At 36.8% G+C, this 24877-nt stretch overlaps 1 protein-coding gene across 3 annotated transcripts; it reads left to right on the top strand.

The window, feature by feature from the left end:
- The first annotated feature begins 1912 nt into the window (after positions 1-1912).
- On the top strand, positions 1913-24578 carry LOC136257505 (alpha-L-fucosidase-like). 3 transcript variants are annotated; one of them, XM_066050725.1, is made up of 10 exons: positions 1913-2144; positions 13816-14161; positions 18488-18594; positions 20732-20862; positions 20915-21048; positions 22895-22992; positions 23044-23176; positions 23861-23946; positions 24055-24139; positions 24198-24578. In XM_066050725.1, exons 2-10 carry the CDS (start codon positions 13818-13820, stop codon positions 24445-24447), a joined length of 1368 nt encoding a protein of 455 aa, XP_065906797.1. In that variant the 5' UTR covers positions 1913-2144; positions 13816-13817; the 3' UTR covers positions 24448-24578. The 3 variants fall into 3 exon arrangements, with proteins under 3 accessions (XP_065906797.1, XP_065906799.1, XP_065906798.1); XM_066050727.1 differs by lacking the exon at positions 1913-2144 and adding an exon at positions 8738-9043; XM_066050726.1 differs by lacking the exon at positions 1913-2144 and adding an exon at positions 8738-9052.
- The last annotated feature ends 299 nt before the right edge of the window (positions 24579-24877 follow it).

Raw genomic sequence — 24877 nt, 5'->3', positions numbered from 1 at the left:
GTTATTTCTATATGCTATAAAGCCTTATTATGGAATTTGTCTATTGGTACTGTGATGTCTGGAGGTAGAACTCAGGTATGTATTCAGGTGGTAAAGTAAATGTTTTGGTTGAGAATATTGTATATCATGATTATGGAAAATTGTTCTCTTCGAGATTTTAACGAGTTCTTTGAGCATCTGTGGTGTTACACTGGTATCATAAGTGTATACTCCTTTAACATATCTTGCAGTACACCTCTGGACCTTCTCTAAAGAGATTTTATCAGTTGTTAGGTGTGGGTTCCAAACTGTAGTTGCATATTCAAGTTTTGGATAGTGCTGTGCAATAATCGTGATAAATCGATTATCGCGAAAACTCATTATCGTGATAATCGAAATCGTGAAAATTCCATTATCGTGATAATGATAAATTCCAGATATTATTGTAAACTACAAGTAGCCAGGGAAAATTCTCACAAAATGCTTTAGGTATAATTTATTGTCATAATATTAACTTCTAGTTTTAGTTAGCAGACAAGTCGCATACTGATAAATGTAGCTATAGACATATAAGTATTAATTTTATATTTATATGCGTAAAAAGTTATCGTGATAATTGTGATAATAAGGTACATTATCGTGGTATTAAAATTTATATTATCACACACCCCTAGTTTTGGACGTACCAAGCTGAGGTATGCTCTCTCTCAGAGGTGAATAGATGAGGTTCTTTAATTGTGCTTCAATAGTGCAAGCATCTGGTTTGCCTTGGATATAATTGATTGGATATGTTGATGCCACTTCAGATCATTTTGGATTGTGATGCCTAAATATTTATAGTGGTTGACATGTAACAAAAGATGGTTGTGCAACCTGTAGGGTGTAATAATTTTGTTTCTTCTAGGGTGTAAAACATTCATGGTAAATGATTTTGATACAACTAGAAGTGGTCTCTTCAACCACTTCTATTGCCAATTTTTCTAGTGCAGAGCACATAACTGAATGCAAAATGGCTAGGGTACTAGCATAATTTTGGGATGTGTGTATGGGAATTGGGAATTTTGCTGGAATTTTGAAGTAGCATTAACAGTGAGAAATTTGCATCATTTTGGCAAAAAGATCAAAATACTCTAATAGAGCAGTCATAAAAATCTAAAAGAACAGTCACACAATTATACTCTGTTACAGTCATGTAATACTTATGGCAACCAGCTAAAACAATATAACTGAAGTCTAATACACCATTTAAGTTATAATCTTTGTGATAATAACCCAAAGTGATACTTAACACAAGATCTGAGTGAGTGGTCTCTTTAAAATGGTGGGAATTTATTTATACTAGTAGATAGATTGATTGATTGTGGGTTGAGTATAATTTCATGCATGTAATAAACCCACAATCATTTTCCACCTTGAAAGAAAACAACTGCACAATGACTATGCCTCTTAAGCCACTAGCCATTCAGCACATCAGTGATCACTAGTGAGGAGTACTGTGTGTTGACTCCTTCAATTGGGGTTATGCAGATACCTATTATTTGCTAGGAGGTGTCTAAACATTTTAGAGAATCTCTGCCAAGGTCTCTTAGTGGATATCTTAAAAGCACAAGGAGGGAGGCTAAAGGTTGCTGTTTACCTGTTTGGAGGCTTGTTTATTCTATTACTAATAACTACCACTTGGTTGCTAGGTGATAGTGCATTTTTACAGCCCAGGGGAGTGACCATGAATGCTCCGGTAGTGACTTCCCCCTCTGCCCACTAAACTGCATAGCACTATCTGATAGCAATAACAACATTACTTGTATTCAAGTTAGTCACTTTAGCATAACAGCATGTTATTCTTATTTACGGATATTCCTGAGAGTAGTATGTACCAGACCGCCCGGATAAGAGAGATTCCGGCACTGTACTCTGGCACCGCCCGCCCCTTCACTAAAGGGGCGGCACCAGACTAGACACCAGTGTTGAGGACTAGGTTATGCTATCACGTGACACTGGATAGTGGTATTATTCTAAAGGATAGATAGTGCTATTTATTATACTCTAAAGGAGTGGGGGTGTGGCTAATTAATAAGCGCAGCAGGCGCCCTGCTAACAGGACGTGCCCTATAAGTAGGTTGTGCTTTATTAGCCACAACGACTCTGTGGACAGAAGATATTAAACAGTGAGTGATAACTGCACGTAATGAGTTCAATACTGACTGTGCCAACTATCCACTGGGTTATCAAAGTTTTGCCCCACCTACCCCCATGCGGCCAAACCGATAACGAGGGGATATATTTGATAAAAATTTTGGTCCCAGGTGTTGGGGTTTAGACAATGCTTGTAACAAAGTACTGTGATGGTATAATGGAGAAGGAGGGGGATTAGACCTACAATTTTGCTCCAGGGTAGGGGAATTAGACTTATAATTTGGTCAAGTCCCCTCCTGTTTCCCCTCTTTGCCTGCATGGGGGTAGGTGGGGCAAAACTTTGATAGTGCACTATACAATGTAATTCTCTACCACCACAGACACGGGCGGAGGTGGGGAAGGTAGCTAGTGGGGATTTGCATCACTGAAAATTACGATTCCCTACCTACTGGAGAAATACTGGCGATGCAAACCCCGACCAAGTCTCGACTTGCAATTAAACCTGGGAATACTGGGGCTAGGAGCGGATTTGCATGGTTGTGTGGCAATGGTATAGTGATGAGTGGATTCACTGCTGGACATCCTGTCCATGAAAATCCAATCAGTGAAAAAAATGTTCAATCAGTGAAAAAATATTTTCAACCTGTGAAAAGTAAAGTTTTCATAGGGTGGTAGCATTTTAATTGGGCAAATTAATGAAAAACCAATGATAAACTGATGAAAAGTTACCAATGAAAAATCCATGAAAAGCGTTTCACAGAGTTTTCAATGGTAATTTTTCATTAGGTTTTCCATTAATTTGCCCAATTAAAATGCTATGAAAATAAAATTTTATTGGGGCCACCCAATGAAGACTTTACTTTCCACAGGTTGAACATTTTTCCATTGGATTTTCATGGGCAATATGTCCAGTAGTGATTCTCAGGCTAGTATGAAAGTAGTAGCTAGCACCCGAGACACTACTTCCTAAACCACACTTTTGCTGCATGAGTGAGTGAATTTCTTTTGTGAAGACAAATCCCCACTATTTCGGAAATTTAGTGATCAATTTCCCGACCTTTTCCCACCCTCAGCTCGTATCTGTGGTAGTCGGGCATTACATTGATAGGCGCATTATGTGTATGTTAATGTATGTATGTATGTATACTGAAACAGTCTCTCTTCAATAAATAGCTAAATGTAGCTATATACCTTCTGAGTGCACTGTGCAAACGGTGTTGCTTGAATACCATGTAACTGTTATTACTAGATAGATGCTCGAGCATTATGGCACAAGCAAATATGGAGCAAAGTGGTAGAATCAACTTTCTTGACAAATCTTTTCTGAGTGGGACTTATACGTCCACTCTTTATAATCACTTATTGTATTCTACTTAAGTTGTATATATTAAGCATTATTTGTTGTTATAATATTACATGTATTGTATGACTGTTGTTATTGTACTTTATGGTGTTATATGTTGTATACTCTCACATGGAGGAATGGCCCTGCCAAATGTGTTGAGTTTCAATTAAAAGTCAATCATGAATATAATGAGTATTTAGTGAATGAAAAATTAATGTATGCTGTAGGGCTTTGCAAAATTAGCTACATGTGGAAGTTGATTAGTGTCTAAAATTGATGGCTGAGTTGATGACACAATATAAAACATGAAGGCCAGTAATTTAGAGTGTGTGTGTGTGTGTGTGTGTGTGTGTGTGTGTGTGTGTGTGTGTGTGTGTGTGTGTGTGTGTGTGTGTGTGTGTGTGTGTGTGTGTGTGTTCTATGTACTGGTTCACCTTTTGGTTGACCGTGTTGTTCCAGAGAATTATTGTGACAGTTTATCACAGCGGCGGAGGAAGTAGTTGATATGAGGGGGGGCTGGGCTGACCCAGACTTATTTCTATAGTTTGGTAAGGTGAGACCAAAAAAAAAAAAAGAAAAAAAAAAAGGTCACAACCAACTGACAAGAGCTTTCCACCTCACCAGCTACCATTTCTAGCTGATAAACTACATAAAAATCCTTACATAGCTCGCTACACACTGACTACTTTATTAGAGTGACTGCTCTATTAGAGTATCTCGATCTTTATCACGGTTTTCAGCCTTACTCCAAGAAAGATAGTTTCAGTGTGATATCATTCTGAGGGGGGGCTTTAGCCCCCTAGCCCCCCCTTTCCGCCGCCTATGGTTTATCATGTTTATAAATGTAGTTAACCCCCTGACTATATGTAGCTAGTGGGTCTACACATACAGGTATGAATCCACCGACAAATATGGATTGACTTGAGAACAATCAAAATATTATTTTGATTTTTAATTACAATTGATGAGGATGTGTCTGTACACCCAAGTGTATGATATAAATACAGGAGGTCTATCTATTTCCATGACAAAACTGCGGATTAGTAGTATAGCTATTTGTGATCAATATCCAACACAATATCACACAAGCCTAAAAGCGTTGAATATAATGAGTGAAACACTTGTGTATTATCAAACTTTGTCCTTAGGCCTAAGAACAAAAACCTGGATATCATCTTATTTGCCTACTCAATAGGAGGTTCAAAAATCTTTGTTTCATTGCAATAGACCCAAGAATATGTTACATCACATTCAATGATAGTACATGATCGATTTTCACATTTCGCCTTTGTATGTAGTAAAGAGAAACAAAAAGAAAAACCTCAATTCCTCTATTCATGGTGAACACAACATTAATGGTTTAAATTTCAACTCTGTATGTCATTCTGCTCGTATGTTACAACTGTTTTGGTAAGTACCTGTAATTTATTTTCCTTATAGCTACTTGTTGTACGCATCAATATTTTCTGCTTTTGCCACTTTATAGGGCTGTAACTCACAAAGTTACTGGCATATGAGACTGAAACTTTGCCAGAGCATACACTTAGTTATATATAAATATTTAAACAGGAATTTGAAAACTAAAATGTGCGATTGTGTCGGTCACATAAAGTTTTGCATCACCCATTACAATGCTCGTAGACAATTGCTGGTCTCTACAAATATTCCTTCTTCAATAAAAAAAAACTCTGAAGTTTAACACTCTACATCATTTCCAACAATAAAGCCAGCCATAGGCCAGCTTTGGGGTATACAAATACAAAAGGAAGTGAAATCTAATCCAAAACAACCAAGCTGTAAAAAAAGAGTGCGGCCTCAGAAAGGCTATGGTGAAAAAAGATGTGAAATCCAAAGTGACAGCCAAGAAATGGTTGTGATGGTAGGTTAATGGTAAAAAAATTAATAATGACAATTCAGATGAGTTTGGTGCCACTTAGTCTTGGTAAAAAATTCACCTGAATTGTTGTTATTAAAATTTTTACCATTAACCTACCATCACAGCCATTTCTTAGCCGCCACCTTGGAATTTCACATTTTTTTCACCATAACCTTTCTGAGGGCCACACTCTTTTTTTACAGCTTGGCTGTTTTGGATTAGATTTCACTTCTTTTTGTATTTGTATACCCCAAAGCTGGCCTATGGCCAGTTTTGGAGCTTTTTTAACCTATCTATTTTTCTTTACCACAGGAAGAAGAAAAAGATGAAGCAGACTTTAAATACTTTAACTAATTCTGATTTTATCAGTAAATGTACAAATTATATACATAATACATATATGTCAATTATACCCTATGGATAACTTGTTTGCAGCTGATCTCTCTACTGGGTTACTTGAAATGTAGCTGAACTCTCTACAGGGTGAATTGCTTGTAGATGAACTCTCTACAGGATTCTCTCTACAGGGTGACTTGTTTCTAGCTGAACTCTCTGCAGGGCTATCTGTTTGTGGTTGAACTCTCTACAGTGTGATGTTTGTAAATGAACTCTCTACAGGGTGATTTTGTTTGTAGCTGAACTCTCTACAAGGTGATTTGTTTCTAGCTGATCCCTCTACAGGGTGACATGTTTATAGCTGATCTCTCCTTTTTTCTAACCAATTTCTCTACAGGGTAACTTGTTTACACAGTAGCTGAACTCTATACAGGGTGGTTTCTTTGTAGTTGAACTCTCCACAGGGTGATTTAATTTGTTTCTACAGGGTTACTTTGTCTGGCTTGTCTCTCAAAAGGGTGATTTGTTTTTGTGGCTGAACTCTCTACAAGGTATAACTTCTTCTAGCTGAACTCTCTACAAGGTGATTTGTTACTATCTGATCTCTCTACAGGGTGACTTGTTTCTAGCTGAACTCTCTACAGGTGATTTGTTTGCAGCTGAACTCTCTACATGGTGGTTTCTTTGTAGCCGAACTTTCTACAAGGTGACCTCTTCTAGCTGATCTCTCTACAGGGTGATTTGTTTGTACCTAAACTCTCTACAGGTGATTTGTTTGCAGCTGAACTCTCTTCATGGTGGTTTCTTTGTAGCTGAACTCTCTACAAGGTTACTTCTTCTGCTGATCTGTGATTTGTTTGCAGCTGAACTCTTTACATGGTGGTTTCTTTGTAGCTGAACTCTCTACAAGGTGATCCTTCTAGCTGATCTCTCTACAGGATGACTTGTTTCTAACTGAACTCTCTACACTGTGATCTGTTTGTAGCTGAACTTTCTACCGGGTGATTTGTTTGCAGCTGAACTCTCTACACGATGGTTTCTTTGTAGCTGAACTCTCTACAAGGTAACTTCTTCTAGCTGATCTCTCTACAGGGTAATTTGTTTGCAGCTGAACTCTCTACATGATGGTTTCTTTGTAGCTGAATTCTCTACAAGGTAACTTCTTCTAGCTGATCTCTCTACTGGGTGAATTGTTTGTAGCTGAACTCTCTACAGGGTGATCTGTTCGTAGCTGAACTCTCTACAGGGTGATTTGTTTGCAGCTGAACTCTCTACATGATGGTAGCTGAACTCTCTACAAGGTAACTTTTTCTAGCTGATTTTTCTACAGGGCGATTAGTTTGTAGCTGAATTCTCTACAGGGTGATTTATTTGCAGCTGAACTCTCTACAAGATAACTTCTTCTAGCTGATCTCTTTATAAGTTGATTTGTTTGCAGCTGAGCTTTCTACATGGTGGTTTCTTTGTAACTGAACTCTCTACAAGGTGACTTCTTGTAGCTGATCTCTCTACAGAATGACTTGTTTCTAGGTGAATTCTCTACAGGGTGACTTTCCTGTAGCTGAATTGTCTATCAGATTAACTGTTTGTGGCTGAATTCCCTACAGAATAACTTGCAATGTAATATCATTCTGTAACGGAGTAATTTATAAACATAGCTGAATGCTCTATTAGGGTGACTGTTCTATTAGAGTATCTTGATCTTGCCTTTGCTACACGTAGTTGCCTTTCGAATCATAATTCATTGGTTTGTAATCTGATTCTTCTGCACTATTATTATATTGTTTAATTAGCAGAGCCCGCCTGGAGCATAAGTGCTAATGTACATTAAAATTAAAAGTGATTGTATAATAATTGTTTGAAGCTGTCAATAGTTTGTTGGTTGATGATGTCTTGCGGTAGTCCATTCCATTCTGGAATTGTTCTTGGAAAAAATGAGTACTTATGTCTATTGATGTATGATAGTGTAGGAATTTTTGTTCATGATTAAATCTTGTAATGGTGACAGGTGATAATGTTGGTAAGTAGCTGTTAGGTATTTCAGTTAGGTTGTGGATATTCTTGAGTTAATCTTGTACATTTTCTCCTTAATTGGAGTGGTAGCCATTCTAATGATGTTAGCATTTCAGTTATACTATCTCGCATATTCCTTCTCCATGGTCGATTCAGGACAAATCTAGCTGTTCTATGTTGTATCATTTCTATTTTATTTATGTCCTTTAGGTGGTAAGGGTCCCAAATTGCAGCAGCATATTTCAGCACAGGTAAGATAAATTGTTTATAGCTTAGTTCTTTAAGTGCACATGAATAGTTTCTTAAGTTACGTTGTAAAAAAACAATTAGTCTGGTTGCCTTGTTACATACATGGTTAATTTGTGGTACCCAAGAAAGATGGTAATCTATTATTATTCCAAGGTAAGAATTCTGTTCAACGACTTTGAGGGCTTTGTTTGACATGTCATATGGAAATTTTGTTTTATGGTGGTGTTTGGAAAACTGAAGAATGCAACACTTGTCAATATTAAATTTCATTTGCCATGTTTTAGCCCAAGTATTTAGTGTATTTAAGTCTTGTTGTAATAACTGATGATCGTTAGGAGAATTTATTGGTTGATAGATAAGACAGTCATCAGCAAATAAACGAACAGTGCTCTGAATATTTAATATTAGATCATTAATATATAGTAGAAATAGTGTTGGTCCTAAAACTGTACCCTGAGGTACTCCAGAAGTGACTTTACATGGGGATGAGTATGTGCCCTCAATGACTACTTGCTGTGACCTGTTGTGTAGAAAAGATGTAATCCACTGAAATGTTTTTCCTCGTACTCCACAATAGTCTAATTTCTTCACAAGCCTGGTATGTGAAACTTTATCAATAGTCCAGAATTCCAATGTTGACTTGTAACCTGTTATTTAATGCACGAGCAAAATCATAAATTGTTAGCAGGAGTTGTGATTCACAAGAGCATTTAGCTCTAAATCCGTACTGGTTGTTACACAATATACTATTTGTTTCCGGGTGTTTCATAATCTGACTGACTGAAATATGTTCCAATGTTTTACAGACAATTGATGTTAAGGACACTGGATGATAGTTAGTTGGATCATATCTTTTGCCTTTTTTTAAAATATTGGAGTTACAAATGCAGACTTCCACTCCTATGGTATATCGCCAGTAGTCAAAGATTGTTGAAATAGGTGTGTAAGCATTGGTGTTAACTGATATACAAGTTCCTTAAGTATTCGAGCTGGAATATTGTCTGGCCCCCCTGCTTTGTGTGGATCTGTCTGAGATAAGAGAGCAAAGACACCAGGTTCTGTGATGGTTTTTGTGATGGCTATCTCTTCTATGGGTGGATGAACTGATTCAGGTAATGTAGGTAAGGAAGTTTGGTCTTCCACTGTAAACACTGATTGAAATGTACTATTGAGAATTTCAGCTTTACTGCTTGGTGTAATAACTATTCCATCAGGGGTTTGTAGTACACTAATTCCAGTGGTTCTGAGATTTAATGAAGTTCCAAAAGGGCTTGTTTCCTTTCAGTTTACTTGAATTAAGAATGTTGGTAAGGTAGTTGTTATGTTTTAGTCGGAAGGATCGGCGTACTTGTTTTTGAATGTTCTTAAATTGCGCCCAATCAGTAGCTGTACATGTCCTGGTTCGCTTTGCTTTATTGTAAAATCTTTGCTTTTTCCTTTTTAGTCTTTTAAGGCAAGGTGTCATCCATGGAAGTTTTTTCTGACTAGAAATATGTTTCATTAGTATGTAGGTGTCAACAGCTTGTAAGAGGTTTCCACGTATATAATTCCAGTTTTCTTCAACAGATCTCGAGTTGGTTCCATTTAGTCGAAAATAATCTGCAGAAATGCTGCTTACTTTGTCACGGAAAAAGACCCAGTCTGCTCTTTTAAAACAGTACATTTTCTCTCTAGGTTTGTTATTACAAGGAATACAATTTAACAGATCAACAATTACTGCATTATGATCACTTAAGCCGGAAACAGTTCTAGATTGGCAAACATAGCTAGGATGTGATAGAAAACATAGGTCTAAAATATTTTCTTCTCTAGTAGGCTCGGTAAGTATTTGCTCTAATGAAAGGTCTTGGGATAGCAAAATTAATGATTCTCTAAATGCTGCTGGCAAATAAGATTCAGTTAGACAACCAGAAGACCAATCAATTTCTGGGGAGTTAAAATCACCCCCAAGAATGAGTACTGCATCAGGAAACATTAATTTTGTTGAATTTGTTGTATACATTCAGATAGTTCTTCCCAAATTGATATTGGAGAATGTGGAGGACAGTAGAAGGATCCTAAAATTATATCAGGATGGTTCTGTACATGTACTTGTGCCCACACTACTTCACATGGAAAATCTTTTAACACTTGACTAGATGGAATATTTTGTCAACTAATATGAACACTCCTCCACCATGACTGTTTCGGTCATTCCTGTATGCATGATAGTCTTTTGGGAATACTTCTGAATTTGTAATTTCTTGATGCAAATGTGATTCTGTACCAACTAAGAAACGTATACTATGTAGAAGTAAGAATACTTCTAGTTCAGCGTGCTTATTTGTTATGCTGCAAAAGTTAACAATTGCAAGATTTTGTAGCAAATTTTCGTTTGGATTTTACGGGTAAACTACCACAGTTTATGCCTATTATGTTGTGACTAGGGATTGATTCTGTAGGGGTAAAATCATCAGGACAATAATTTCATTTATCAGAATTTAGTCATTGGGAAGCAGTGGAAGTAGTGTCCATAGTTTGAGATGGCTCAGGCTGAGATGTATTTGTTCTTGTAGCGTCAGAGGAAAGAGGAACAAGCTGGCTGAACTTTGAATTGGTGACTATGCCATGTGGCTAATTATTGACATAAATGTGAGCATTACGAATCTTGATAGATTTGCAAGAATGGCCTTGTTGGATTAGCTTCCATCTTTCTTTAAGTAGCAAGGATTCAGTGTTTCTCTTTTTCAGGTGTCATATCATGCTTGGCAAGTATAGGAGGAGAAAGCTTACTTCTGTCACACAGGACAGCTTGAGCATCTAGTGCATGGAGAAACTGTACTAAAAGTGGTCTTGAGCATTGCTGACTTGGTTTGAATTTCCCTAGTTGGTGTAAATCTTTGCTGAGCTTTCGATATTGGTACAGCTGAGAGGATGTTTTTTAAGATCAGATTGTGATCTAGCAGGTTTAGATGTGTTTGGAGGACATTCTGCGATACCATAAAATACTACATTGCACTTCCTGTCGGATGACCTTTGCTGATTGATGAGGGAAGTTTTAGGTTGGTTTGGGGGACCAGGCAATTGGTTACTAGGAAACATTGGCTGCTGGTGTATAGTTTTAGGATGGCTAGTCTGGTTCCCTTCTAGCTTGCTTATTTTGTCAGTTAGGGTCTTTATGGTCTCTTTTAAAGCACTGATTTCATTATATTGTTTGCCAAGGGTGCAGTGTGGACACAAGTATGGAGCGGACTCACTTAATAACTTCTCAAACACAGGACGAGTAATGCCGGCACAATGTCTATGAGTCTACCCTTGACAGTCCCCTTCGCAGAATATAGTGTCGTGGCCATCTGTGTTTTCTCTAGGCTCTAATATGATGTTGTCACAAATTAAACATTCAATCTGGTTGTCATCCTGCGTTTTCTTAATCTTCTTAACAACACTGTTGTTAGGAGGAGTGTTATGAATGGGCTTTTTCCGTTTGATCTTTCTAGAACATCGACTTGCAGTACTCATCTCATGTATTTTGCATGGTGACTGCAAAATAACGACAGAAAACACACAGTTCAATTGTTTAGAATGGTCGAACCTTTACAGGTACTGTTAGTGATGTTAGCCATGGTACAACAGGGTAAACGTTTTGGTGGGAATAGTCCGATGTCCGGGACTATAAGATTCTTCCTCGTCTGGCATCTGCGGTTTCTTCTCGACGTAATTCTTCAATTTCAGCAGTATAGTTGAGGTCTTACAACACCAGAGGACGAAGAAATACTCGGAGGTAGTTTAATGCTGCAACCCACAATCGAAGCAGCATAATAGGCACTACTGCAAGGACTTTTTATGATGATTATTCCAGCTACATACTGATTTTCAGCTCATTGCTCTAAGCGGTTTGCCTGGTAGGTGTGAAAATAGTCTCATGCATTTTTTAAAGAGTCGGGCGCACGAGACTAGCGTGAAAACTAATAGTTTTTTTATTCATAAAAATCTATCGCGTAATTGTGACATAGGTTGGGTTTTGTGTCATATCTCCATGGTCTTGATCTCAATTCCTTTCAAACCACAAAAAGGCACTCCTACAATGGTTACTCCATCCACATAGCAATGAATGTTCATCGGATTCCTACCAAAGTTAGTACTAAGATCTGCCTTAATGAGCCCTTTACGTGTGCCAAATTTCAGATCGGTTGGAGTATGCATTCGTGTTTTATGGTGGATTTTGCGAAGTGTGCGAAATAAAGTAGCAGAAAAAACGAAGAAATTAAAATGAAATTTTTGTTTGCTTGTATCTTGGAAATGGCTGGAGTGATTTTCTTCAAATTTGGTATGTAGACTCCCCTAACTAGCCACCACGTCTGTAGCAAATTCGGTGCCAATCGGATTAGGGATCACAAATTGCGTTTTCTTTCTTCCTGTTAATATACTCACAGTGTGGCGTGCCAGCTTCTTGGGCCGCACGACATACTATCGTGTGTCTTGATTTATATGACTGCTCTATTAGGCCAGGCCAAGTTGATTCACAGTTTATCATCATCACCCGCATGGGTTTTTAGGAATAGAGCAATAATTTCGTAATTCATTATTTCTCACATGATAATCATTGTTTACACTCTCAAACTGATTTTTGTATATTGAAACATGGTATGTGCAACAAATGTAATGATTATTCCCAGCCTGGACTTGTTAGAACCTTCAGCAATGGATTTCTAAAGAGAGAATGCATAAACGAGTAAGTACAATTAGTGATGTAATCAAATAAGCTTGCAATTATTGTTAAAATATGTAGCTAGTTACTGTGTTTGAAGCTACTTATTAAATGTTTTTCCACGTTAAAAATTATGAAATATGAAAAATGACGTTGCCGCCCGCACGACTTTTTCAAATATCCCTTATGATAAACTGTGAATCAACTTGGCCTGGCCTTAAGGCCAAAACTTTTAAGAGTACTCACGTCTTATCTGCAGATTCTTGAGAAATGGATATAAGTTTTTTGTTACCATATATTGTTGTGCTATACTGCACACTGGTACTCACTTCTGCCAAATTTATTTACTTTTGAAGTCTTAGGAATGTAAATTTTAAAAGAGGGTTTACTAAATTCCTCGGATATCCCTCCCTATGCTCCTGTTTGTCAAAACAATGCTGTAGCAATATGCATGTAAGTAATAACATATGCCACAAGGTGTGGCATAATTAGCTGGACTGTAGCATGGAGCTGATACATATAGTTCTGTACATAGATGCAGCCAACAAAGTACATACAAGTCTTTTTACAATAGGTAAACACAGCCTTTTGTGACCTTTAATAGGTCAAACAAACTTGATTAATCGTTTCTTATCCAACCTGCCTACATGGACCCAACTACTTCAAATTTTATTATTGCTGCTATCAATAATGTGAGCCTGTTGAGAAGGGTAACTTTTATTTCCACAGAAAGCATCACTTGCTATTTAACAAAGGCAGTAAAATGTAAGTAGCTACTACTTGCATAATGCATATGTAGTACATAACAGCTAGTCCACTGTTGCAAATGGATTGGGTTTTTCAGCATTTTTTTTAATAAAAAAATATGGTGAAACTTCATAAATCTGACATCTCGGCAAACAATATTATTCGAGTACCAAACAAGCATTACATTATAAAGGTTTCACTGTAATGAAAAATGACTTTCTTCCTACATGAAAGTCACAATTCTGTGGATGAGAAACAAGTAATCAAGTTTACCATGTCAAACTATGGAGATCTGTGTGTACACACTAAGCTGTGTACATAGATAAGCTTTGGCATTTAAGATAAAGTTGAAAACAACGCTTACTTAACCAGGCTTTCCACTATCCACTTACTACAGTTCCAGTTCTAAAAGTGAACATTTCATACATGATAAATCTTTGTAATCTATAGGGATGATGATTTCACAGTTCTCACTGGTTTTGGTGTCTTTGTTCGGCATGGTAGTTGGAGAGTACCAACCAAACTGGTCATCTCTGGATAGTCGTCCATTACCACCATGGTTTGATGAGGCTAAATTTGGACTTCTGATCTGCTGGGGAGTGTATAGTGTTCCTAGTTTTGGAAATGAGTGGTTCTGGTATAAGTGGAAAGGACCTAATCCACAAAAAGAATATGTTGACTTTATGACAAATAATTATCCTCCAGGATTCTCTTATGCTGACTTTGCCCCAATGCTCAAGGGTGAATTATTTGATCCTGACTCATGGGCTAAGTTATTCTCAGATGCAGGGGTAAAGTAAGTTGATTTTACTTACAGTATATTATGCATAAATAATGTTAATAACCATAAAAAAAATTTGTGATCTTTGTTAAAAATCACATTATTAACTGTTATTGTTTACAGTGAGAAAAAGTTGCAAATAGCTGTGATGTTGTAAGCAAAATTCTATAACAGAATGTTAGTATTTCCTGCATTATGCCAAACAGGCTTTCCATTATCAAACACTGTTAGCTCAATTAGATTTCTATTGAGTTGCAAGCATTACTACCATTGTTCTAAATCAGTCGGTACAGTGCATTTAAATCTTATTTATATAGTGCATAATAGTATCTAATCCAAAAACAGCCAAGCTGTAAAAAAAGAGTGTGGCCCTGAAAAAGGCTATGGTGAAAAAAGATGTGAAATCCAAGGTGGCGGCCAAGAAATAGCTGTGATGGTAGGTTAATGGTAAAAATTTTAATAACGACAATTCAGGCGAATTTTGTGCCAAGACGAAATGGCATCAAATTCACCTGAATTGTTGTTATTAAAATTTTTACCATTAACCTACCATCACAGCCATTTCTTGGCCGCCACCTTGGATTTCACATCTTTTTTCACCATAGCCTTTCTCAGGGCTACACTCTTTTTTTACAGTTTGGTTGTTTTGGATTAGATTTCACATCTTTTTGTATTTGTATACCCCAAAGCTGGCCTATGGCCAGTTTTAGGGCTTTTTAACCTGTCATTTTTTCTTTACTTACAGGAAGAAGAAAAGATGAAGCAGGGTGATTTCTTTGTAGCTGACCTCTCTGCAAGGTGATCCTTCTAGCTGATCTCTCTACCGGATGACTTGTTTGTAGCTGAACTCTCTACAGGGTGATTTGATTTGTTTGTAGCTGAATTCTCTACAAGGTACATGTAACTTCTTCTAGCTGATCTTTCTACAGGGTGATTTGTTTGTAGCTGAATTCCCTACAGGGCGATTTGTTTGCAGCTAAACTGCTGAACTCTCTACAATGTAACTTCTTCTAGCTGAACTCTCTACGGGTGGCTTGTTTCTAGCTGATCTCTCTACAGGGTGACTTGTTTCTAGCTGAACTCTCTACAGGGTGATTTGTTTGTAGCTGAACTCTATACAAGGTAACTTCTTCTAGCTGATCTTTCTACAGGGTGATTTGTTTGTAGCTGAATTCTCTACAGGGCAATTTGTTTGCAGCTGAACTCTCTACAGGGTGACTTGTTTGTAGCTGAACCCTCTACAGGGTGATTTGTTTATAGCTGAACTCTCTACAAGGTAACTTCTTCTAGCTGATCTTTCTACAGGGTGATTTGTTTGTAGCTGAATTATCTATAGGGCGATTTGTTTGCTGCTGAACTCTCTACATGGTAGTTTCTTTGTAGCTGAACTCTCTACAATGTAACTTCTTCTAGCTGAACTCTCTATGGGTGACTTGTTTCTAGCTGATCTCTCTACAGGGTGACTTGTTTGTAGCTGAACCCTCTACAGGGTGATTTGTTTGCAGCTGAACTCTCTACAAGGTAACTTCTTCTACAGTAACTGATCTTTCTACAGGGTGATTTGTTTGTAGCTGAATTCTCTACAGGGCGATTTGTTTGCAGCTGAACTCTCTACATGGTAGTTTCTTTGTAGCTGAACTCTCTACAATGTAACTTCTTCTAGCTGAACTCTCTACAGGATGACTTGTTTCTAGCTGATCTCTGTACAGGGTGACTTGTTCCTAGCTGAACTCTCTACAGGTGATTTGTTTGCAGCTGAACTCTCTTACATGGTGGTTTCTTTGTAGCTGAACTCTCTACAAAGTGACTTCTTCTAGCTGATCTATCTACAGGATGACTTGTTTCTAACTGAACTCTCTACAGTGTGATCTGTTCGTAGCGGAACTTTCTACTGGGTGATTTGTTTGCAGCTAAACTCTTTGCATGATTGTTTCTTTGTAACTGAACTCTCTACAATGTGACTTCTTCTAGCTGATCTCTCTACAGGATAACTTGTTTCTAACTGAACTCTCTATAGTGTGATCTGTTCGTAGCGGAACTTTCTACATGATGGCTTCTTTGTAGCTGAACTCTCTATTAGGTACCTTCTTCTAGCTGATCTGACTACAGGTGACTTGTTTGTATCTGAATTCTCTACAGGGTGATTTATTTGAGCTGAACTCTCTACATGATGGCTTCTTTGTAGCTGAACTCTCTATTAGGTACCTTCTTCTAGCTGATCTGACTACAGGGTGACTTGTTTGTAGCTGAATTCCCTACAGAATAACTTGCAATGCAATATAACTGAGTAAATTATAAATAAATGCAGCTGAATGCTTTATTAGGGTGACTGTTCTATTAGAGTATCTCGATCTCGCATTTGCTGCACGTAGTTGCCTTTCGAATCATAACTCAGTGATTTGTAATCCGATTCTTCTGTACTACTGCAAGAACTTTCTATGATGATTATTCCAGCTACAGACTGATTTTCAGCTCGTTGCTCTAAGCGGTTTGCCTGGTAGACACGAAAACTAATAGTTTTTTTATTCGTAAAAATCGATCGCGTAATTTTGACACAGGTTGGGTTTTGTGTCATATCTCCATGGTCTTTATCCCGATTCCTTTCAAACCACAAAAAGGCACTCCTACGATGGTTGCTCCATCTACATATCAAGTTTCAACTGATTCCTCCAAGGGGTTTACCCTGTAGGCGTGACAGACCTTTGACCTTATTTTACGAAATAATCGGTCATAACTTCGTGAATGTTCATCGGATTCCTACCGAAGTTGGTACGGAGATCCGCCTTAATGAGCCCTTTAAGTGTGCCAAATTCCAGCCCAATCCAAGCACGCATTCGTGTTTTATGGCGAATTTTGCGAATTTTGCCAAGTGTGCGAAATGAAGAAGAAAAAAACGAAGAAATTAAAACGAAATTTAGTTCGCTCGTATCTCGGAAATGGCTGGAGCGATTTTCTTACAATTTGGTATGTAGACTCCCCTAACTGGGCGGCACAACTCTAGCAAATTTGGTTCCAATCAGATAAGGGATCACAGAGCTATTGTATGTGTGAAAATTGCGTTTTCTTTCTTCCTGTTAATATACCCATGGTGTGGCGCGCCGGCTTCTTGGGCCGCACGACACACTATCGTGTGTCTTGATTGAAACTACTAGTCACACAAACCTAGTGTGGAAATGAGTCTATGCATATTTAAAGCTCTAATTTGCTTTAAATATGTAAATTTGTTTGGATACATAAACTACACATATAATTGTTAAGTGTTTTATCTACAGTGTAGTAAATTACTGCACATATAATCCAAACAGCCACAAAGAGTACAGTAATTTAAAATCAGTCTAGCATGGAAGAGATGTGATATGTATCAAAGGGTATAATAACCTAGAAATGGCGCAGTAATGTTATTGTCAATTAATTTGTTTTCTTTTTTAATGCAAGCTCCAAAGCCAGTCTATGCAAACTGGCTTTGGGTCTTTTATATATCTTTCTTTTTTTACAGGTGAATAACAAAACTAAGCAACATTATAATATCTTCTATATTTTTTGCTTTGATTATACTTGAAAAGATAGTTTTGTGATAGCTATTGATGACATTACAGGAAAGGGGGTTCAACCTAATAACAAGCATAATACACTTCATAATACAACAAACAATGCACAAATTAAATTAACCAGTCAGGTTCAAGCAACTCTCCACACAAACTAGGTCCACTGCTGACTCCTTAAAAGAATGAAAAAGTACCTAGACCCCCTTAGACATGTGATTGTGGATCGTAGCAATGTATATAGATTACTCACTCGCTACAATTTTTTTTTAATTTAATGTTTGTATTATCTATATACATCTGTAAAATAATTCGGCAAGTTGCATAAGCACTTTATAATTAGGTATTCAGCATGACTTTATCTGTTATTAACATATTTTTGACTTTGCATTGTATCTACTTAATCAAACTTCAGTTCAACTCTCGTTCCATTAAAAAGGGTATAAGAAAGCTCAGTATGTTTATGTTTAAGGAGTTTAGGTGGTACATATGAAGATAAGCGTATTGTATCTTAGTGATGGCTAGGTAAATTCAGCTCAAATTTGGATTAGCACCTTGAGTGAGTTTCTGCAGCAAAAGTGGTTATATAGTGTCCATTTGTTTGCACAAAAACAAGGTATCTATGGTATGAGTCCAGAGATAAGGTACCTGATCACAAAATCACAAACAATACATAATTATGATTGTGTATTGTGATCGAGAAAGCCAGTAAGAGCATGAAGTTGATATAATAACATAAGGTCAATTATACAAATGTTATTTTATGTACAGAAACTACATAATATATCATAATTTGCAGGTATGTAGTCTTGTGCAGTAAACATCATAGTGGCTTTACTCTTTGGCCATCCAAGTACTCATGGAACTGGAACAGTATGGATACTGGTCCACATAGAGATGTTGTTGGTCAGTATCATATTTATAGTGATCAATTTGTAAGATAGCATAGCAGTGGCTAGAGTATTGGCCTGGTAATTGAAAGATTCCAGGATCAGTGCTTGGTTATGCCTAATTGTTGTTATTGTTTCAAACTTTACTCACATTGATTGCTTCAGTCTATCCCACAGGTGGTGGGGGATAGGGACTTAGGCCCTCCTCAGAATGATATCTCACTGAAATTATCCTTCTGGGCTGACTAAAACCGTGAAAAAGATTGATATACTCTAATAGAATGCTCAAATACCCTAATAGAGCAGTCAAATCGCTTCATAAAAATGTGTTCCTTTAAGTATTAAAACTGAAAAAATTGCTTACAGCAGGAATCGAACCACTGACCACTTACTTGAAGATTTGGTGTCTTACCACTTCACCAAGTGTTTCCAGGTGTAGAAAGGTTGTTTTGTACTGTTTATAAATGCTATACTATGTTCATTTACCAGTGCCAAAAGAGTTTTATTGATATAAATAGCCTATTTGAAATACTTTAGACTTAAAAAGTTGGTGTGTTTAGTTGAAATGCTTCAAATTATACCTATAAATTAATTCTGGTGAACTTTGAGACATTGTGAAAGCTACAACTTCTGCGGGGCTGCACCCCCCAGACCCCCTGCTGCCAGATATTCTATACTCTGGTCATGCACCCCCTCACATCAACTACAACTGTATAATGTGTACCTGGTATCCTGGTGTCAACTATGGAAGCAGCCCACTCAGTTGTAACATCAATCGGTATCTCTGGTGTTTACTGGGCACACTTTATACCAGGTGATGGTGAACTACTTTAGCATTTTGCTTTATCAGCATGCCACTGCATAAATGGTTACATGCAGGTTGTACAGCATGGACTAGATGATGTGAAATTTCTTGGTGAATTAGTGTATAGTGGGTCCCTGCTGGATGACGGAACCAAATGCCCAACTGTCCTTGTCTTGCATAGCGGTGTTGGGGTTGTTGTAGTACCTTGGGTTCTCTAGACCTGTACAGTATTCCTGTGGGTTACTAGTCTTGCCTCAGGAGCATTTGCCTGCACAAGACTTAAGTGCCTGAGTGGTGTATTGACATCCCAGTGCTGGTTCACTGGGCGGCAATAGCTGTGTTTCGCATAGTAGCTGCAAGAGGCTTTGCTTTCATCACAAAGATGTATGCTTTCCTGCCATAAATATCACTCAAAAACTAAAAACACTATCCTTGCCTTTCCTTTGATGGCTTGGCAGTATTAGTCAAGCCCAAAGGGGTCTTCAGGTTTACTCAGAATGCCTTGCTACCAATTTTAATTGTTTATTTAAAAACATGTTTTCTACTGACTAACTAAATGACTGACTGATTCCTTTAGCCAAACATAACTCATAAAATGCTATGGACCCATTTTTGTTGTTATGCCCAAGGCATGCCTTTTGACTGTTGATGTAGCTACAATGAATCCATCATATATGGCCATACTCCTTCATGCTCCGTTTCTTTCTCACTACTGTGTAATGTGTAGGTGTTGATTGATGAGTAATGTAGTAATCATTTCTGTACTATCTGTCACAAGAATTGTTCATAATTTCCCTAGTGAGTGGATTGATTACAGAAGTACTTCTCATACTTTTCTTTGTTGTATAATGCATGGACAGAACATGGCTGAAAATAGTCACTTTGTTATTGACAGTTGGGGAACAAAACAATTAACTTTACAGTACGTCTGGTGCTATTTATTGCTTTGATGTGGTATGTGCTCACTCATCATTACACAAACCAGTGTAAGGAAAATTTAAATTTTATATTTGAGTAGGGATTATAGAAATAAAAGTCATGAAACAAGGGAGGTCACTTATACCTGTAGCACATAGCTATAGCTAGTCAGAGACACTATGTCTAGCAGTCTGGAACAAAGCTAGTCCCTAGGCAACATCAGTAGTGCTATATATATCTATCTACCCATTATCAAATAAATAAATACATAAATAAATAAATCCACTGTAGATAAGCTGTACAGATGTTAGCAACCTTTCTTGTTTCTTGGCTTTTTGTTTCTGTGATCCATACTCAATTAATGTAAACTTACATATGTATATATTTGTGCTATATACACACACTATAAAATTGTGATGTTACTCTATAGGTGATATTGCAGCTGCAATACGGAATAACACTAATATTCATTTTGGCCTGTATTATTCCTTGTTTGAATGGTTCCATCCACTGTTTCTTCAGGACCAGGCAAACAATTTTAAAACACAACACTATGTATCAGTAAGTTCCTTCAATGGTTAAGATCACCACACTTGCCGATTGTAAATATTAGGAGGTGATGCTTCCTCAAATGTATGAAATAGTAAACACTTACAAACCTGAAGTGGTATGGTCAGATGGAGATTGGTCAGTCAATGACACTTACTGGAACAGTACTGAGTTTTTAGCATGGCTCTACAACGAAAGGTGCAGTCCCATATAATTAAGCAATGTTCCACTCAGTAGCTCCAGTCTACTTATCTACTGACTGGATGTGTACATGTATATGTAATCAACTTGCATAATTCCCACCTGTAGAAATTTGTAATTTACTGTGTGATGTCAAATTGTGATGGGAAAATTTTGACAAACTGACTTCAATTTGCCAAAAAGTTCCTGTCCATTATTTAGCCAATTTATTTAGCAGAATGACACAAACATTTGCCAAAGTAATATCCACCAAATTCAACCTGGAGTTAAATTTCCTCCCATCAACATTTTATTGTATGGTAGATAAAATTATTGATTGATTGTAGCTAGCTAAGGCTTATACATGGCAAAATATCTTACCGTTCAATGTAATGTGTTGAAGAATCTCCCTTCAAAATTTTCTGCTAATTAACCATAAATTGGCTTTTTCGTAGCATTAAAAAGTTCTAAAAATTTTTATGCTATATTTGCACGTAAATTGTACAAGTAGTATTGGGATTTTTAAAAGGGAGTTTCTGAAAATTAATGTGAAGCAAATTTAACAAGGAGAATCTGAGGACAAGCCTCCACAGAGAGGACAAGCCTCCACAAGATTTTAGAAGCTGGATTTTATTATATGGTACTTTTTGTAAACAATCACAATGTTTTAACACAAAGGCTAAGCTGTAGTTTTGATTATTCTATTAGAGTAGTTACTTGACTGCTCTATTAGTGTATCTCAAGCATTTTAATGCATTGGGAGGTGGAAAGTAAAGTGTTCACTATATTAGCTATATGTAATTGCATGCCTTCTACTGAAGTACAGTAGGAGATGAATTAGTAATACAGCCATAAGAAAGCTAGTTAGACTGCCACTGATCTACGTAAATTTAAAAGAGGGGTTCTGTTGAAATCACGGGCACCCACCTAGATCTGCCACTTATAGCCACTGTACAATAATTCCCTCTAGATTCATAACATCAATTATTTCAGTGATATAATTTTTGTTTTATAATATTTTTAAAGAGTGCATGCATACTTCTCACAGCTCAGTTTACATTGTATAACAGAGAGCATATATTATTATGAAAATCTCTTTTTATGTTACTAGAAGTTTTTATGCTATAGCAACTGTCTAATATAACAGCTGTATAGTATTATTAGTTACACAATAGACAAATTCCATAATAAGGCTTCATAACATATAGAAATAACCGTTACCCCTAGCAACCTGAATTTCCCATTATTTTTAGGAGATAACATCTAAAGTTACTTCTCCAAGTTTGAAAGAATAGCATATTAAGATAATTACGACATTTTGAAATTTGTGGTTTTCCCATACATATCTATGTGAGAGGACTACAGTTGCCCCTTCACAAAAATGAGGTATTTTAATGTGTGCAAAAACCAAAAATTCAAAAGTACATATATCTCAAATTTACATAATTTGTAGATGTGAATGTCAAGAATAATCTCTCCAAGTTTTAAATGGATAGTATATATAGGTCATACGATATGACCATAAATACAACACCTTGAATCCCATAAGACTAGTGTGCCAGTTGGTAACACTTTCAAATTACTGAGAAGGGGCAATTGTTGCCCCTCTCATTGACAATGTATGGGAAAATTGCAACTTCAAAATGTCATATCTCATGACTTATTTTTGCTATCCTTTTAAAACTTGGAGAAGTGACTTAAGACATTGACACCTACAAATAATGTAAAATTTAGGTTGCTAGGGGCAACGGTTGGATTTTTCATTATGAAGTTTGTCCATTAACAGTTTAACTTATATTTTGTAATGTGCATATATAAGGCCAGTAGCTATGCACAGCTTGAAAATCCTTATACTTGTATACAGCCCAGTGAAGGATTATGTGGTTGTCAATGATCGCTGGGGTAAAGGAGACCACTGTACTCATGGAGGATATTTTACTTGTCACGACAGGTTTAATCCTGGTGAGTGGTATGTGTACCTATAAAATTGATGGGCTTTCATGTTCTACTTAGGTAAACTATATCCACACAAGTATGAGAATTCTATGACAGTTCAAAACACTTCTTGGGGGTACATTCGTAATATTGATATTAGTGGTTATCTTACTATTGAAGAGTTGCTGTATCAACTAGTTAGTGTTGTTAGGTATGTTTCTCTGGTACATAATTTTATCACTTAATATAATAGTGATTGTACTAAACTAAAAAAAGATTCAAAAAGGAAAGAGGCAAGAAGGCATATAGAAAAACGGTAAGAAGATTTAAAAATAACACCAATGAGAAACTATAACCTCAAATTGTCTTCATGGTGCCTCAGCAGTATTGATTTGGTAAAGTCAAGCTCAAAAATGCCTTCGTTGCTACTCAAAATGCTTGCAGTAGCTTCTATAAATTATACTGACAGACTAAATACAGTGTAACCAACTGATCCTTCAGACAAGTGTAACTCAACAATGCCTAACAGTATAATATACTGGTTTGATTTTTCAGTCATCATACATTGCTTTGGCTGTCACAAATGATGAAATATGTTACACCAAAAGATAGCATTTATAAGTGAAAAGATAAACAATTATAAGCTTTAGAAATATTTTTAGAAGTACAAGTGCAGAAGCAAAGCGATCACCTGACAAGTGAATTTTATCTTTACTTGGCCATCCTGGTTTATTTCAGCATGCCAGATAGTTATCTCCTTTGTTTCAGTACTTTTATTGTTGTACAATAAACTACTGTGCTATCAACTTGAGTATTTTGTGCCTGTATGTATCTTTTCACGTATAAGAATCGTGTGTGAGTGAGTGTATATGTGTTATATCATATGTCCTCTTAGTACCAATGGTAATTTACTGATGGGTGTGGGGCCCAGCTGTGATGGAAGAATAATGCCAATCATTGAGGAGAGGCTACTACAGATGGGTAAGTTAACTGAACTATAGAAATTGGATTTAAAAATGAACTTTAGTGTACCCTGAAGATAGTAGCTAGTCAATAATAAGATTGTAGTCAGTACCTGTTTTCTTGTAGGAGCTTGGTTGAAGAGAAATGGTGAAGCTATTTATAAATCAAAACCATGGAAATATCAGCAAGACTCCAAGAACAAGGATGTTTGGTTGGTTACCACAAATAGTGTTTAGTAATTAACAGATTATCTTCATGTTATACTGTAGGTACACAATGGATTCTACTGGGAAAATTGTTTACGCGATTTCACTTTCTTGGCCTGATGACTTTATGTTACAGTTGGGTGATGTAACAGCTACCAACCAAACTGTGGTAAATCTACTGGGATATTCTGGTGACATAAATATCACATATACAAAAAATGGTACTCCAGGAGTTAATGCCACTTTTCCCTACCTCCCACCCAACACACCTTTACAATGGGCCTGGACATTAAAATTCCAGTCTGTACTGTAACAGGCTAAGCAGCATCTGAATATGACTATATACCTACTTTGTAGAAACTATGAACCTTGTAAGATCTATGATGTACGTATGTTATACTAATTGCTTGAGTAGAATTTATAAATTGTCAATTGTTATTGTTATACTAATGTAGTAGAGAGTAATTTAATATCCAGCTGTCGCCTTTATGCAGATGACTATATTTTGTAGACATATTGACTTCCCTGTAAATGCTCTCCAAGAAGACCTTAAGCAGCTCAAAATCTGGGAAGAAGTATGGAACATGAATCTTAGTATATGGTGCTTCATATCACTTTAAAAGAAACCAGCTACTATCTGAATATTCACTTCACGGACATAATTTGGATATTGTTAGTGAGGCTAAATATGTAGGAGTTCTGTTAGATTCCAAGCTATCAACACACAAATACTACATGTCGAA

This window comes from Dysidea avara, chromosome 6 (genome assembly GCF_963678975.1).
Source record: "Dysidea avara chromosome 6, odDysAvar1.4, whole genome shotgun sequence".
NCBI classification, from domain to species: Eukaryota; Metazoa; Porifera; class Demospongiae; order Dictyoceratida; family Dysideidae; genus Dysidea; species Dysidea avara.
This window is presented reverse-complemented; position numbering and strand designations above follow the sequence as displayed.